This window comes from Lacerta agilis, chromosome 12 (assembly GCF_009819535.1).
Source record: "Lacerta agilis isolate rLacAgi1 chromosome 12, rLacAgi1.pri, whole genome shotgun sequence".
Lineage (NCBI taxonomy): Eukaryota > Metazoa > Chordata > Lepidosauria > Squamata > Lacertidae > Lacerta > Lacerta agilis.
This window is the reverse complement of record NC_046323.1, coordinates 50,343,991-50,361,494: the sequence shown is the minus strand read 5'-3', so window position 1 is coordinate 50,361,494 and position 17,504 is coordinate 50,343,991. Positions and strand designations below refer to the sequence as shown.

Here is a 17,504-nt window from a genome sequence, read left to right as displayed (position 1 = left end):
TCACATCTGGAGGGCACCACATTGGCTACGCCTGTAAAAACTGCATATCATTAAAAAAAAATCTTATGAATGTTAGAAGCTGGGCTATTCCATGCTATACCATCCAACACGAGTGGGGTATTCCTCTAATCCTCTTGAAGAAGAGAACATGGGCATTTCAACCAAAATCTGATTGAGAGAAGGATTTCCTCTTCTAAACCCTCTTACTGTACAGTATGTTCCTGCCCAGTTCTTTGCATATGTGTAAAGCAGAAACGGGTGGCGCTGTGGTCTAAACCACTAAGCCTAGGGCTTGCCGATCAGAAGGTTGGCGGTTCAAATCCCCATGACGGGGTGAGCTCCCGTTGCTCGGTCCCTGCTCCTGCCCACCTAGCAGTTTGAAAGCACGTCAAAGTGCAAGTAGATAAATAGGTACCGCTCCAGCGGGAAGGTAAACGGTGTTTCCGTGCGCTGCTCTGGTTTGCCAGAAGCGGCTTAGTCATGCTGGCCACATGACGCAGAAGCTGTCTGTGAACAAACACTGGCTCCCTCGGCCCATAGAGCAAGATGAGCGCCGCAACCTCAGAGTTGTCCACGACTGGACCCAACGGTCAGGGGTACCTTTACCTTTAAAGCAGAAAAGCAATCACTTATAAGGAAGCAACTCAGTGTAGAGCCTCACTGCAAGGAAAAGCATTGGCCTTCTGTTTTGCGAAGCAAGCTTGAGTACCGGTACTTTGCTGAAGTTGGATCCATAGGAGATAAAGGATGAGAAGGACTTTGAACACTTCAGATAAGCTAAATAAATGTTAAGCATTGTTATTGTTATTCTGAATGCAGGTGGAGGAGGAGGATTAGTGTCATATAGAGTGACACTTGGTGGAAGCCAAGAGAAATGGTATTGCAAGCCAGGAAAAAGAGAGAGACAAAGAAAGACTGTTCCCAATGAATGCTTTTACTGTATGGTATGTGTTAACTATGCGCTACAGGAGACTCTCAAAGGCTTTGGCAACCATTAAAGGTCATTGCCTTCTCCCTTTAATGACTGCATTGTTTTATAGAGATAAAAAAGGCAGCAGCTGGCTTAAGAAGTATATGTGGCATTGCTTCACTTCAGACTTCACCAACCTGAAGGGCAAGATCTAATTCCAAATATCCCTTTTAGTGCCCTAAAATGTTTAGACCAGAAATCTGTTATGAACATCCTTATAAATGGGGGACTTCACAAACATGGGACAGTCAGAGAAGTCATTTGATTCCACGACTCCTCAACAATTTTAGCAGATTTCCTCACCTGATCACACAATATAACAAAATTTGAGCAGGCAAATTATTTCACTTTGTCCTTATTCCATAAGGAGACTGACTCTTGCAGCAAGTCTTTCAACCACAGCATGTGAAACCCTAATTAATATTGCTACCCTGGCATGATGATATTTAAGAACTGTGGTTTCAAGTATGCTATTTATTTATTTGACTTGTATCCTGCTCTGAATGTTATGTCTCCTAAAGGCTCATAATCTAGGATTATGATTCTACGATTCTGTGTTGCAGTTAGGATGAGTGGGTGGGTGATTGTTTCTCTGGAGCTCTGCCCAGGTCCTGGATTGTTCCTTCTTTCCAGCACCACCTGATGTCCATGGTGACCACTGGGAAATACTGGGAGGAGCACAGATCAGCTCCAGAAATGATGGTGACCCTAGAGAAGTCCCAGTTTTCTTTTATTTGATCCCGCAATGTCCCAGTTTTCCTTAGGATGTCCCAGTTTTCAGGGGAGAAATGAGAGTATCTGAACCCTTGCAATGGCTTTGGCCCTTTCCACTTTGATCCTGGCTTTTTTATTTCTTAGGCGCTGTCCAAAATACACAACCTCACTTACATTTCCGTAACACAGCCCTGGCCCTCATTTGCCCATAGGAAACAAAGGTTGATTCATAAGCGCGGGAGAGGGACGACGACAAAATCCTCAGTGGTGCATTGCCTTTATGAGGTCCAACCCAAATGCAACAAAATAGCTAGCAACCTTTCATAATGGCTCCCATCAGAGCGATTGCCAAGAGTTGGGCTAGATCAGTGTTTTTCAACCTTTTTTGGGCAAAGGCACACTTGTTTCATGAAAAAAATCACGAGGCACACCACCATTAGAAAATGTTATAAAATTTAACTCTGTGCCTATATTGACTATATATAAAGTAATTTTTCAATTTTCCCCACGGCACACCAGGCAACATCTCGCGGCACACTAGTGTGCCGCGGAACAGTGGTTGAAAAACACTGGGCTAGATGACCCTCGGGATGCCTTCCCACAACCCTACAATATTATGATTCGATGACACCCAAGCTCCCATCAGCCCCAACAAGGCTGATGGGAGTTGTAGTCCACATGTTGTTGTTGTTGTTTAGTCGTTCAGTCGTGTCCGACTCTTCGTGACCCCATGGACCAGAGCACGCCAGGCACGCCTATCCTTCACTGCCTCTCGCAGTTTGGCCAAACTCATGCTGGTTGCTTCGAGAACACTGTCCAACCATCTCATCCTCTGTCGTCCCCTACTCCTTGTGCCCTCCATCTTTCCCAACATCAGGGTCTTTTCTAGGGAGTCTTCCCTTCTCATGAGGTGGCCAAAGTACTGGAGCCTCAACTTCAGGATCTGTCCTTCCAGTGAGCACTCAGGGCTGATTTCCTTCAGAATGGATAGGTTAGATCTTCTTGCAGTCCATGGGACTCTCAAGAGTCTCCTCCAGCACCATAATTCAAAAGCATCAATTCTTCGACGATCAGCCTTCTTCATGGTCCAGCTCTCACTTCCATACATCACTACTGGACTACAACAACTGAAGTTGGAGCGGCGGCGCTCCTTTGTCTACACAGGGACTCTTCGCATGGAGGCGACCCTCCGTTTTGGAACCGGAAGTTCAGGTTGCTCATTTGACTTCTACCTCTTTACGGCACACGGGGCTTGTAAATGGAGGCGGCTGTCGCCGCGCGACGCTCTCCCGCCGGCGTCTCTATGGCGATCCGCTCCGGCCGCCTCCATCTCTGTAGCCGGAAATGGACGGGCCAGGCGCGTTTGTTGTGGTGGAAGCCGCTTCCTCCGCTGCCTGCGCGGCCGCTGCGACGACGAAGCCCCGAGGGGAGAGGGCGAGGTGAGGCGAGAGAGCCCCGAGAGGGTCAGGGGCCTCGGGGAATGGGGCGGGCAGAGGCCGTTGGCTGAAGGAAGCGTGTTGGTCACACACCAGGGGTGACCGACGGAAGGGGGCGCGGCAAGAGGGACCGCGAGGAGAGAGAGAGAGAGGGACCTGGTTGGGACGGAGCCGGTGGTGCTGAAGGGGGAATGGGCGCAATTCTGGGCCACAAAGTTCTCTGGGTGGCTCTCTGTCCCCGCGAAGCCTACCTCACGGGGCTGTTGTGAGGCTGAATGGGAGAAAGGAGGAGGGGCCGTGTGAAGGGCGTGAAGGGCGTGAAACAAATTGCATGAATAAATCCCTCACACACACACACTCTGCACGTGTGCAGTGCCGGATTTAAGTATAAGCTAAACAAGCTATAACTTAAGGCCCCCCACTCTATTGGAGGCCCCAAAAAAATTTAAATGGAAAAAAAACCATGGATGTACATTTCCAAACTATAAGATAAACTTCTTCTTATAAGATAAACTTCTTCTTAATTGTATTTCAGTTCAACAATTACTTTGATAAAATACATATTTTGTTATGTGCAAATGGCTTTAGATACCTATTAGGTCTGTAAATTACCTTTTTTTTTTTAAACCCACCACCTTTCAACACCCCCCTCACCCTGTGCTTGACTTCCAGTCAACTCAGCTGCAGTTCATTTCCACTTATCCTTTTTCTTTCAACACACTGTTATTCCCATTTCTTATTTCTTTACAATTCTTTACAATTCTCCTTTATTATTCAGCTTGTTTAATATCTAATATTTATAACGGAACCTGTTTATTACAATAGGAGATCCGACTTTTCAACATAATTTTGTAAGTACCCTTTGAACGCTTTCCAGTTTTTTTCTGTCTTTTCTCTTGTGGTCCTTCCAATTTCTTCCATTGTTTTGGATATATTGTAATATTCTAAAAGTTTGGCAAGCCATTCCATTTTTGTTGGAATTACCCCGCTTTTCCAATTTTTCGCTATCAGTAGCCAAAAAGTAAATTACCATATTCAACACAAATAACAGTGACAATTTTTTTTTCAAAAAAAGGATAGCTGGGCATATAAAGGGCCCCGTTACCTTCAGAAACTTAGGGCCTCATCAAACCTACATCCGGCCCTGAGTAAATGGGCCACATTATAAGATGGCAAGCATGCTGGTCCTAATGAAGTCCGTACTTATTCATTTCGACGCATATTCTCCCCGTTTCCGTGCTCGAAGCCTTTGTCATGCTGGCAAAACAAGCCGGGAGCGTACAGTTCTTTAAAAAAGCAAAGGAGCAGCAAGGAAACCCACCACAGAAACAGAATGCACCAGAAGCAAACACACCAATTTGTGAGGCTTTTGAATCATTTATTTAATTCGTAAAAGTAATACATCACTTGATTGTAAAACAAAACAAACCCTCAAAGAGGTGTATGAAAAGATAAGACAATAAAGCCGATAACAATTTACTTTAAAGGTAAAGGTAAAGGGACCCCTGACTATTAGGTCCAATCATGGACGACTTTGGGGTTGCGGCGCTCATCTCGCTTTACTGGCCGAGGGAGCCGGCGTACAGCTTCCGGGTCATGTGGCCAGCATGACTAAGCCACTTCTGGTGAAACCAGAGCAGCGCATGGAAATGCCGTTTACCTTCCCGCCAGAGCGGTACCTATTTATCTACCTGCACTTTGACATTCTTTCGAACTGCTAGGTGGGCAGGAGCAGGGACCAAGCAACGGGAGCTCACCCCGTGGTGGGGATTCGAACCGCTGACCTGATCAGCAAGCCCTAGGCTCTGTGGTTTAACCCACAACGCCACCCACGTCCCTTTCAACAATTTACCTTAAGACATACAAAATGTTAAAATAAGCATGCGGGTAGGCTGGTCTAATTAGCAGAGAGATGTCTACAACCCATGGGAACATAGGAAGGCACTTGTCCGGCTCAGTGTTTCCTACACTGACTGGCAGCAGCTCTCTGGTGTTTGAGATTGGAGTCTTTCCCAGCCTTACCTAGAGATGCCAGGGATTGAACCTGGGGCTTCTTGTAAGCACAAAGCAGATTCTCCACTATGGAACTGGGACCAAGGGACTCTGGGCCTTTTCTGGCGGGCAGGGGAGGGGGGAAGGGACATTTTGGTAGAGTTAGTAGGGCTGTCATTGTCAGATAAAAAAAACCATGCCTGTGTAGTCAAGGCTACTTAAGTTACTTATTTTAGAAAGGGTGATTTGTCAGTGGTTGGCACCCTGTGTAATGGGGCGGTTTGAGGAGACTTCTGTAGGGAATCTGAGAACTTGAGGAATTCAAGGCTAGTTGTAACTGAGGAACAGGAATTTCCTCAAGTGTAATGCATCTTTTCTAATATTTTCTTTTCTACTGTGTGCTTTATATTTTTGTAAACCATCCTGGAAGCTGTACTGAAGAGTAGTAGTATGCAGATCATAAAGTAGTATTTTGTGGGGGGTGGTGGTGGTGAGATATTATTATTATTATTATTATTATTATTATTATTATTATGGATTAAATTTCTATACCACCCTTCATCCGAAGTTCATGGGTTGATTTACAGTATCAAGGCAAAGCTATGGAAAGGGTATTTAGATAGTTTTGAACTGTAAATGGGGAAAGAGTGACTTAAAATGGAAAAAAATGTATTGGTTTAAGCTTGTTCTGCATAAACTGTGTGTAGAAATCCAGTTTGAGGAGGGATCCTGTTGCTGCAGAACTGCTGATGTTTGGAAGGAAAGGGCAGGCAAACAGTGAGTTAGTTTAGTGCTACCTGTATGCCCTAGTATTCATAACAATGCATTTGGTGCCCATTTAGAACTGGATATATATGAACCTGCTGGGATTAAAGAGCTTTTCAATGTCTCCAGGATTAAAGAGCTTATCAAACTCTAAACAGAACATTAACATGTTAAGTTGTTAGGAACAGCGTGTTCATCCTGAATCAGCGCTGCAGGAGACAACTGAGATTCATCGAGGGAAGTTCATAGTTGGAATTATCCTTTGGAACCTGGCTGAAGTCTTTTGCAATGTGGTGGATTATTTATCTTTTAAGATTAGACAGGGATGTAGTTATGCTCTTGTTCTATAGACTGTACAGTGATGTGTGGTTAAAAATGTGGTTTATTTTTCTTTTCTTTTCTTTTTACAAAATATGAGAAACCCAACCCACTGACAGTGCTGCTTGTGTTCTTTAGCCTTAGGGCACTTGCAGAGAAGAGTAGATAGTTCTCATAATAATAATAATAATTAATAATACTTTTTTTTATTTGTATGCTACCCACTCTGGGCGGCTCCCAACAGAATATTATTCTCACTTGAAATGACAGCCCACTTGAATTTAAAGTCAAAATCAAACCCACCCCTGTTGCGCTTTCAGAAAAGACACTTCTTCCTGAACTTCCCTGGTGATAAAGATCTTCACATTTTTTGTGTTTTCAGTGTGAGCGCACAGTGTTTATTGTCACTGAGCTTTTTTTCTATTTCTTTCCCTTTCGATTTATTTTCTTAAATTTGATGTGTAAAAGTAAATAAATAGAATATATTCTTCACTGAATCCCTCTGCTTACTTAAGACCCCCTGACCAGGACATTTTCAGTTGTGGCACACCAACTCTGGGATGCTCTCCTCAGCTTGGTGATGTCTTTTCACTGCCGTGTGGCGTTCAAAAATTCATTAGTTATTTTATTTATTGTTACTCTTACAGCCCACCTTTCCTCCAAGCGTGGAGCTCTGCATTGCTTTCCGTAGAATCATAGAATTGTAGAGTTGGAAGGGTCCCAAGGGTCATCTGGTCCAACCCCCTGCAATGTAGGAATCTCAGCTAAAGCATCTATGACAAGTGGCCCATCCAGCCTCTGCTTAAAAACCTCCAAGGAAAGAGAGTTCACAACCTCCTGAGAGAGACAGTTCCACTTTTAGTCAGGCTTGGGGGAAAACAACAACACATTGCTGCTGCTGTTTTATGCTGCACTATATATATATATAGTATGTGTATGTATTGTAACTCTTCATTTTAAACTGTGTTGGCCGCGGTGGGAGGTTTTGCTCAAAGAGGAGCAAATGAATACATTGAGTAAATGAAATACTTATTTCCAGGTTGCCCCCATGAGTTCTCCTGTGGAGGATGTCCATGATCCTCTTTGCCTGCGTGGTTCGGGTGAGGGATGGACTTCCGCTCTCTGCCTCCACGGACTTCCACCTAGACCAGGACTTCTTGGAATGCAGGAAGAGGCTCAAGAACTTGTCGTCCATTCTGACACAGTATCCAGAGCGTGGGACAGCCAAAGAACGTGACCTCAGTATACAGTAAGTCATGTTTCAGCTTGGCAGAAATGTAGGTTCCCCCTGAAATTACCTTGATGGGTACCTTCATGAATGTTCCCTTGATAGTAACATTTTATTTATGTATTTACACAATTTGTACCCTGCTTCATTCAAATATATATCTACAGTTATTAGAAAAGGTATGGTAATAAAATCCCAGCTAAAATTTAAGAGATGCACATAGTGTCACAATCTGAACAACAAAACAAAACAACAACCTACAGCCATCAGGGAAAGCCTGAATAAACAAACAGGGTTTTTTTTAAGTGGATGAACATGCCACAGTTGATGCCCCTTAGATGACATGTGCGACTCGTAGAGCGTGTTGAATTTTTCAAATTCCAAAAAGGGATGCTAAAGTCAAGTAGGGCGTCTGGCCAAGCCTCTCTGTAACCTCTTTCTGCTTATAACCTTGTCCAAGGTTACTTCCTGATAACATGCAAGTTAAGCACACATCCATAGGTGTGGTCTCTGATACCAGCAAGCTCAGCAAAGGGTAGTGTTTTTACAACTCTGGACAGCAGCCTACCCCCTGCATATTGAGAAAAATTCTTTAAAATCAGTGGAAGTGTAAGGTTCACAGTCTGTCTGTTTCAGGCAAGGGATGCAGTTATGTGTTTGAGCAGCAAACGGCCCCATCTCCTACAGCGTTGGGATTCTAGGTGTGGAGCTGTGACTGTAGCGGGTTTTTTTGGGGGGGGGGTTGCTGCTCTGGTGTAAGGGTCCAGTGGTGCTCCTCACGAGTAAAAGGCGATGACTCAGGATCTGTATATTTACATCAGTTTATGATACAGATATGTACAAGTCAGAGCTCAAATTCCATGACCATCTTAGACCATCTCAGATTCCGAAAGTGGCACTTTGCGAGAGCGCCTCCAACAAAACCACCTGGGCACCCCAAGTCTCCTCCTTTCCTCTTTCCGTTTGAGCCCCCTATGTAATTGGGGTGACGGAACTACCGATTCCCCTTCCGTCCCTGAACTGCTGAGTTGGTGTCGGGACCCTGCAACATCTGACTGCTCTTCCGCCACGGAACTCCCTCCCTGCCTATCACTCCCACAGGAAGTCTCAGGGCTCCTCTGGCGGTGCTGGGTACTTTCAACATCAGGGGTCCCTCCCTCCACCTCAGCCTGCTCTCTGCTGCCTCCGGAGGAGCCCCTGACACCTGGTACCTTAGTTAAGTTTGTGTCTGGTGCTTGTAGTGAATCCTGGATTTTTCTTCTTCTCAGCTTTCATTCTTCTGGAGACGTGGCCTGCATGGGGATTTGCACCAGCAGTTTCCCAGCTGCCATGGCGTTCTGCTTTCTGGAAGAGCTCCAGTGGGAGTTTGCCACTACCTATGATGCCACCAGTGTGGGCCTGGCTTCCAGACCGTATGCTTTTCTAGAATTCGGTGCGTACCATGCCGCCTCTGTCTCTCTTCCTCCTCCTCCTCCTCTTCAGGAATTGGTAGCAAGCATCGCATTTCAAATAAATCAAGAAGCCCGGCTAACATTTTGCCTTATACTTGCTGATATATCTTAATGGCCCTAACCTCAGTTGATCCTATCTGCCAGAGAGGAAGCATAGTGTAAGGTCTTCAGTGGCTGCTCATGAGTAACCAGCCTGACGCCGAGTTTTCTGAAACTAGGTTTCTTTATTGTGCAAATGTGTACAGTGCAGCTATAAAAAAGACGTCCAGCTCATCCTTCGGCCGAGTCTGGGAATGACCCCTTCCGGTTCTTTGCCCAGCATAAAAGCCGCGGGATGCGGAACCCCCGCCTACCCCCTCTGTGTCTTTCCCCCCTGCGCAAGTGGGGAGACGGAAGAGGTGCCTCCCCTCCAGCCTCTGCTTGGTGCGCGGGCTCTCCTTGCCTGCCAGAGCCCTGACTCCTACTTCCCATTCCCATCTCTCCCTCCCCACTAGAGGGATCACTGCCTTCCTCACTGGAGGAAGAGGAATTGCTCAGCAGCTGAGGCGGGGGCTCGCGATACTGATAAAGCCCTGGCAACTCCTTGCCTTGAGGCGAGGGTAGCCCCCTGACACATAGCGATAACCATCCTGCCCAAACAGTGAAATAATCTCTTTATTTGTGATACTTATTTGCCATTGTCCTTGGAGACTGCTGATGGTAAAAGAAGTAGAAGGGATTGAACATTTTGCCCACACATGTGGTGCTGGAGTATTCAAGGACTTAAGCCCATCCAAGTTAGGTTGCAGATGAGGACCATTTGCTTCAGATGAGCTGCTTGTTCAGTGAAAGCAGCAGTTCTTACTTTTGTAGAAACTCCTTGTGTGTCCTTCTCCTCTGCATAATAACATAAGAAGGTCCCTGCTGGATCAGGCCAGTGGCCCACCTAGTCTGGCATCCTGTTCTCACATTGGTTAACCATGGGAAGCCTGCAAGCAGGACCTGAGTGCAACAGCATTCTCTCCCCACTTGTGATTCCTAGGAACTGGTATTCAGAGGCCTACTGCCTCCAATGGTGGAAGTAGGTCATTGCCACCATGCAAACAAGACCCTCTCCCAGTGATTTTTGATGGATGTACTTGTGTACTTCCAGTAGCCCTATGGTAGTATCAAGCGGTCAGTGCTTCTCCCCCCTCCTCCTGGCTAGCCCCTGGGAAGGTACATTCCTTATTGCTTTCTCTTGCAAGCGGCCAGTACTTATTCCATGGAAGCTGTGGCACATTTGACCAGGTTGCATCTATTCTGCGCCAAATGCAAATTCTGTACAAATCTGGCACTTGGAAAAGTTTAGTTCCATGGGCTACATGTTTCACAAAGAGACCATATTTGCATGCATTTTGTCAGGAGCAGGTCAGGTGTGACTCACATTGTGTCATTGAAGTTAACTCTTTATCCAAAGAAACAAAACTGCTCAGGAGGCCAGGCCTAGTGAGCACAGCAACCCTTTCTGGTTGATCGTGCCCCAATGAGGCAGTTGTGAGGACAGAATGCCCCTGCCTTCCCACCATTCCCTAAATCTCTTCGAACCCTGGGTCCTTCCCAAGAAATCTGAGACTTTGTCACCTTTGCCTTTTGCTCTGCCCTCTTCACACCTCTTCTGGTTCTGGGAGACCAGCGGGGAGGATACCCCCCCTGGCATTTTCAGCTGCCTGTCTGATTTCTGCCTCTCCCCCCCCCCTCCAGCCTCCGCTTCTGCCTCTGATTCTGGGCTGCTTTCTACCGCAGACTCTCCCTGCTCACTAAACCCTGTTATCTCTTCAGCTCCCAATACCTCCTCCTCTCAGCCTGCTCCCTCTTCTCTCTCTCACCCATCTTTGTCCCACCACCTCTTCCCTTGCTCTGAGCCTTCTTCTCTTGGGGTGTGTGTGTTCCCCAACATGTGCCTCCTGCCACTCCTCTGCATCCAGCCAGTCCCATGGCAATTTTCTTACTTTCAGTTATTACTTTTCTTGCTTCTCTGATGCAGACAATGTCATTCAAAAAGTCAAAGGCCGTTTCAATTACACAAACTGCGCACAGACGAAGTTCAACTTGGAAAAGATCCAAGAAGAGCTCCTCTTGCGGCCTCCTGCACTTGTGAAGTTGGAAGATGCGGAGCTGAGGAATGGGATTGTGAACGGCCACACGGAGCTCTACATGGAATCTGGTGAGCCGCAATCCGCAAAGGTGGATTCTTTGTCAGCCATACTCAGGAGCTGATTGGATACTTTTACTCACTAGTTAACTTTACTGCAGTTCACTAATAGTTCCAGCTGATAGGCTGTAGTCACAGCCAAAAATACAAGAACAAATAAGAGCTTGCAAAGGCATACTATTCACTTCTGTAATAGTTGTGGCATATTATTTGGATGCGATAGTATTATCAGAATTTTACGTAAAGCTTTAAACACACTAAAGTGGTTCACATGACTTGTCTTGTTAAATAACCCTGTTGGGTAGATCAGTATTGTTACTCAGATCTTGACCTCTCAAGAAGGGATACAGGAATAAGTGCTTTGCAAATGATGCTGTGTGGAACTAGTTCAGACACCAGGGTACATAAGAAACATGAGAAATGGCTGTAAACGTCATAGCAGTGCTCACCAGCCTCTTTTTCTTTCTTGTTCCCTTCCTTCTTGAACTGGCCTGAAGCCCCTGCTCACAGAATGCAACCTGTGTCTGCTTTGGGAATCTTATCTCTTGTTCTCAACATAATGTGCGGAGCACTGAATCTCATCCGAGGCGTTCACCTTGCAGAGTATTCATTGCAGGTAACTGGGGAGATGACATGGGGATGAGGAGGCTGGAGGTGGGAATTTCTTTGGTACCTGTCCAGACCCCTGCGGGATCAGGCTGGTGGCTCATCTAGTGTAGTATCTTGTTTTCACAGTGGCCAAGATATATATCTTAATGGAAACCCACAAGCAGGGTTGATTTCCACAGTCATTTTTGACATGATAATTTTTTATATTCTGCTGGAAGCCACCCAGAGTAGCTGGGGAAACTCAGCCAGATGGGTGGGCTATAATCATCATCATCATCAACAACACCACCACAATATAATTTAACCTTGCTGGGTTAATGTGGTGGTCTTTGTTAAGGGAATATTAGTTGCTTATACAACAGCCATGTGACTGTAAAGATAATTACTTAAGATTCCGGTGTTAGCAACTTCAATTTTTGAGACTTTCTAGTACACAATGAACCCGCTAGGAACTGTGCGTGTTAAGCCTCTATGAAAAGAAAATGTACGCACTTTATTTGTTTTTCATGCTGTTTGGTATTGGCTGATGTTTATACTTTTGTTATTATCTGATTGCAGTAGAAGCGCTTCTCATAGTTGACTCTGGTTTATTTGATAGATTTTCTGATAGTTTATTTTTATTTTTATTTTATAAAGAATTTATTGGTTTTTTCCATAACAAAGAATACCATCACCCACCCACATTTATACAAAACAAAGACAAACATAACCACAAATCTTCTTCTTTTTTTACACACACAATGAAAAAATTCTAGTTTCAAATCTTTACAGTTGACTTCCCCTGCCTTCTCTCCTTCGGTTCCAAATCCAGATTCTACTTTAATAACTTCATCTCTCAAAAAAAAAAAAAAATTAAATTCAAATTTAAACAAACATCTTAATCCATAATAGTTGGTAACATAACTTTATATCTTAACATCTCATTCTTACATCAAATCTATACTATTCTTCTTTCCCTTAAACTGCTGCTAGTAACATAGAAATTTAAAATATCCCTTTTCTTGTTAAAAAATAAAATAAAACTTAATGTCTCTTCCCTCCGATTTCAGATTGCCATAGTAAACCATTTATATTCTGCACTTAACACATTTCACCCTATCCCCCCTCTGTCCAATGTCCTTCTCCATCTTACACCGGAACCACTCCTCAAATTGTCCTCTTTTCTTGAACATCCACAGAACCAGACACAGTCTCCAACAGACCTTGCATCGAACATCAGGGTGCACTGCTCATCTTCTTTCGGCTTCTCCCATTCAATACTGCGTTCTTCTTCTATTTGTAAAAATCTTAATTTCTTGCCTTTCGCTCCCGAGCTCTCACCTCGGGGGCTGGATATAACATTCCTCGCCGTCCCCGGGCTGCCACCACCGAAGGACGTTTCTTTTTCCGGGAGTCGCCAAACCATCTCTCTCAGTATTCCAATCATCCCCTTCAGCTCTTTGCCAAGGCTCTCTTCCATAGTATCAAATACCTGAAAGGTCTCCTCTGTGGGAAATAGATTTTTCTTCATATCCCCACTCAAAACCTTCAATTTCTGATTAAGCAGTTCCAGTTTCAGAATAATAATCCTTTGTTCGTCAGTTAATCCAGAGTTCAAAACAATTTCAAAAACAAAGCCCAGCATGGTGAGGACGGGCATAGGTATCAAATTTCAGTTTCTATTTCAATGTTGTCCATCTTGTAACAGTAATTTTCCACTTCGACTCAGACTTTTCGCAGCCATTTTCTCTGAAACCGGGGTGCTGAGACCATAACTTTCAAAAGGAATATTCTCCATCCTCTTCCTCCCCAAAGGGAGATCTATAAGGTCTCACTTATGAAAAAATCTTAACAATGTAGCCATCCAGTAGCAACAGTATCACAGACCGTTATTTTCTTGCCACCGAAGGGAGGGAGGCAGACTTCCTTTGTCTAAAGCCTCCCGGATCATTAAGTCTTTAAGTTCAGCAATTAATCCAATCAAGTACTCACGACCTCCGGGCTTCTTTTCCTTTCATCTCTCAGGGAGAACGTCGTCGCTCGTCACGGCCAGTACTCGCCGCTTTTCCGCCCGGTTGGGGCATTTCCCCTAATGGCCCAGCTCCGCGCTCCCTTCACCCCCACTCCCCCTTTACAGGGGGAACGAGGGAAGGGTGCGGAGCCTAGCGGGCCCGCCGGGGAGCCCGAGGCGCGGGACGCTCTTCCCGCGCCTCACCGGAGCCCCGCGTAGCGGTGGCGGAGCTCCAACCCCCGGGCTGGACTGGGTCGCCTCGCTGCCGAGGCAACCCACGACCGCCCGTGATGGCGACATCGCCGGAAGACCTGATAGTTTACTTTATTATACATTAAAAATGTTATAATATCCATATTTTCAACATGAATTATTTATTTGGATCGTTTTATTACCTTTTGACATTTTCGGGCATTTAGTCCTTAATTGTAATGATGCATTGATTTGCAGTTTTTGGTTTCATGTCATTAGCCACTTTGGGCACATATATGTGGGAAAGCAGCATACAAATTAAAATAATAAATTAATACCTGCAAATTGGCCACTGATAAATTTTGACTGGGAAACAACTGCGGAATCAACTTTCAAGACAGTAATGAAACCAGTAAGAGAGTTAAATAAATATCTAGGCTTATTTTACATGTTTTGCCCAGTGGGGCCCCCCGCTCCGTCTTTTTAACGTCTTTTACCTGAGTGGATAGAGCAACCGAGTAATTTCGTTGTTCCCACAAGGGGACAATGACAGTAAAGATTATCTTATCTATCTTAACAGAGCAAGAGTAACTTAGATATTGCAAAGTGTTCTGTGTAAGTTGAAAGCTAGTCAAATGTGAACCAATTAAACCTGACTCTGTGCAAGAGATGAACTGTTCTATCTCAGAAGAGCTCTTGACATCTTTGATGGGTTTGACATGAGTGCAAGTACCATTTCCCCCTCAATGGGGCTGTTGTTTCTTCAGAGCTATAAATATATATTGTTTTACAAACTCTTTTTTTTTAAAAAAAAATGCTGTGGAATAATTTTGAACTACTGTATATTCTGGCGTATAAGACTACTTTTTAATCCAGGAAAATCTTCTCAAAAGTCGGGGGTCGTCTTATACGCCGGGTGGAGAATCTGCGGTCAAGTATATCTCAAACTCTATATTTTAACTGGAAAAGTTGGGGGTTGTCTTATACGCCCAGTCGTCTTATATGCCGGAAAATACGGTAGATGAGTACTTTGGTTTACATTTGTTTCTTCAGTGGCATGACTCACTGCATACACACTCTTGATTGTAAGTTAAATACCGGTTTAGTTCCTTCCTGATTCTGTTGTTTTGGGTGCTGAAGTAATAAAATAAAGACCACTGTGTTCCTTCTTGAAACAAATTCATTCAGGCGTGCACACAGTCAGGGAGGCTTTCCAAATGCTTTGTGCCCCCTCCTTTTAGATGCACATGACTTAACACAGATACAGATGGGCAGGCAAGAGAGTATTCCCCCCCCCCTATCGTCTAATAACTTTGTGGACTTATTTGCACCGACTGAGTTAATTTGACCTTCAAATGTCATCTTCCAACAGGAAGACCGCAAAGGAATTGGAAACGTGATAGCATTTCTCCTGCCCTTTGTAGCCTGCTTTTTGTTGGTAAGTATATTATCTGTTTTCTTCCCATGAAAACCAGACGTGACATGATTTACAGTCTTGCATAGAATCATAGAGTCGGAAGGGACCCCAAGGATCATCTAGTCCAACCCCCTGCAATGCAGGAATACGCAGCTGTCCCAAATGGGGATCGAACCTGCAACCTTGGTGTTATCGGCACAATGCTCTAACCAACTGAGCTATCCAGCCCAAGGCATGATGGTAAACAGCAGCAACTGGGAAAAGATAGACATAATATTTTACAAGGACAGGAAGAAACATCATGGACAGAATGCAGCAGGAGGCCCCATTAGCTAAAGTGGTACCTCAGGTTAAGAACGGACCTCCGGAACGAATTAAGTTCGTAACCAGAGGTGCCACTGTAGTTTGAATACTTCACCTGTAGCTTTATAAATCATTGAATGTGTCAATACGATTGGAAGTCATTAAAATTGCAGTTGTTGTATAAGGGATTGTTATTTTGACTGGAGTGTAATTGAAATTAATAAATATATTAAAAAGTAAAAAAAATTGTCCAGTAGCACCTTAGAGGCCAACTAAGTTTGTTCTTGGTTTAAGCTTTCATGTGCATGCACACTTCTTCAGATACACTGAGACAGAAGTCACCAGACTGCGTCAGACCAACTCGGCTACCTACCTGAGTCTGAAATTGATAAGATTTTGGAACGCAGAAATAAAGTACCATCAATTCTAGCATGCTGGGGGCCACCTAAATTGTATAATTTGGCATCTAAATGATTGGCATTAGTAAATGTATTATAATTTGGCATTGTTATAATGAGGCTATGATTGGATTATTGTAACTGAAAACTGATAAAAATTACTGTCAGGGTGGAAAAGCTGAGCCATCTGGGCTGGCATTGTTTATTCACAGGGACATGGGAAGCTACCGTATGCTGAGCGAAGCCATTTGGCTTATCTAGTTTGTCATGGTCTGTTCCGGGGGTTTTCCGACTGACCCACAAGCCACTGGTGGTCTGCGAGCTTCATTCAGGTGGTCCGCAGTATATCTGTGCAAAACACTGAATTCCATGGCATTTTAAAACTGAAATACAATAAAATATCAGAAGTAAAAGAAGCAATAAAAATATAGCATCTGGAACATGTGCATTACAACGGCCTGATAATATTCATAGCCCAGGGGTCCGCCCAGACCCCTGGCAATTTGGAGGCGGAAAAGGTTGAGAACCCGCTGGTCTACACTGACTTCCAGTCGTTTGCCAGAGCTTCAGACAGGAGAAATTCTCAGCCTTACCTGGAGAAGCCAGAGATAGGACCTAGGAACTCTTGCATATGAAGTTATGTCCATTCCTTTCATAGCCTTTGCTAAACTTCTCTCTGGTTTTCTTCCCTTTTCAGTGCTGCCTTTACCTGTTCTACAGTTCAGCCAGGAACATAAAGGTCTTTGTACTTTTCGTCACAGTCTGTCTATGCAACATCTACCTGTATGGGTTAAGGAACATCTGGCAGATACTTTTCCACATAGGAGTGGCTTCCCTTTCTTCCCATCAGATACTGACACGGCAAGTTGTGGAGAAACAGCCAGACTTTGGAGTATGAAAACGATTGTGGAATACCAGCTGCGGGTTGTTGTTTTTTTTAAAAAATGTTTGGTTTGGGAAAGGGGGTGTTTAACGCTGGTCAAAACCAGCTTGTGTAATATGGCAAGGTTTTTTTTTGTCACCCATCCTTTCCCAGAAGAATGGGTTTTAGTATAAACCAGTCGTGGGTTTATAGAACCTTAAGGGGACAGGCATACAACTCAAGGCAGGGTCCTTCGAGCACCAGTCCTTTTCAGATCAACGCACATAATCCAGAAAATGATCTGGATGTCCTCCCCGGAGTGAAGCAGAGCTGGGGGCCTCATGGATCCTTCCTGTTCTGGGATTCCAGGAGAAAGATAGGCTGCAGTTTCCAGCAACCATAAAACAATAATCTGATCTGTAGTGTCCTGCAAGCAGAGAGCAGGAGAGTCCTAGACAACCCCAGAACATCAGTCCATGCCCCACTGGAGAAGGCAAGCCATACAGGGATGGTGATTGTTGCTTTCACGTTGAAAACCCCCCTAAATACGTTCCAGTCGGTCAAATACCCACACGGCACCACAAAGGCCAGGCTTTCAACTCCCGCAAGTTTAAGACACAGGTAGAGCTAATAGAATGGTTCATGGTTTTTTTTATGGCAAGAGATGGCTTTGAATAGTAGGCAGC

At 44.6% G+C, this 17,504-nt stretch overlaps 1 protein-coding gene across 1 annotated transcript; it reads left to right on the top strand.

Annotated features, from left to right (window-relative positions):
• The first annotated feature begins 2,998 nt into the window (after window positions 1-2,998).
• On the top strand, window positions 2,999-16,873 carry SEC22C (SEC22 homolog C, vesicle trafficking protein). Its single transcript, XM_033165762.1, has 7 exons — window positions 2,999-3,123; window positions 7,235-7,444; window positions 8,692-8,855; window positions 10,880-11,059; window positions 11,545-11,663; window positions 15,211-15,276; window positions 16,654-16,873. Exons 2-7 carry the CDS (start codon window positions 7,263-7,265, stop codon window positions 16,852-16,854), a joined length of 912 nt encoding a protein of 303 aa, XP_033021653.1. The 5' UTR covers window positions 2,999-3,123; window positions 7,235-7,262; the 3' UTR covers window positions 16,855-16,873.
• The last annotated feature ends 631 nt before the right edge of the window (window positions 16,874-17,504 follow it).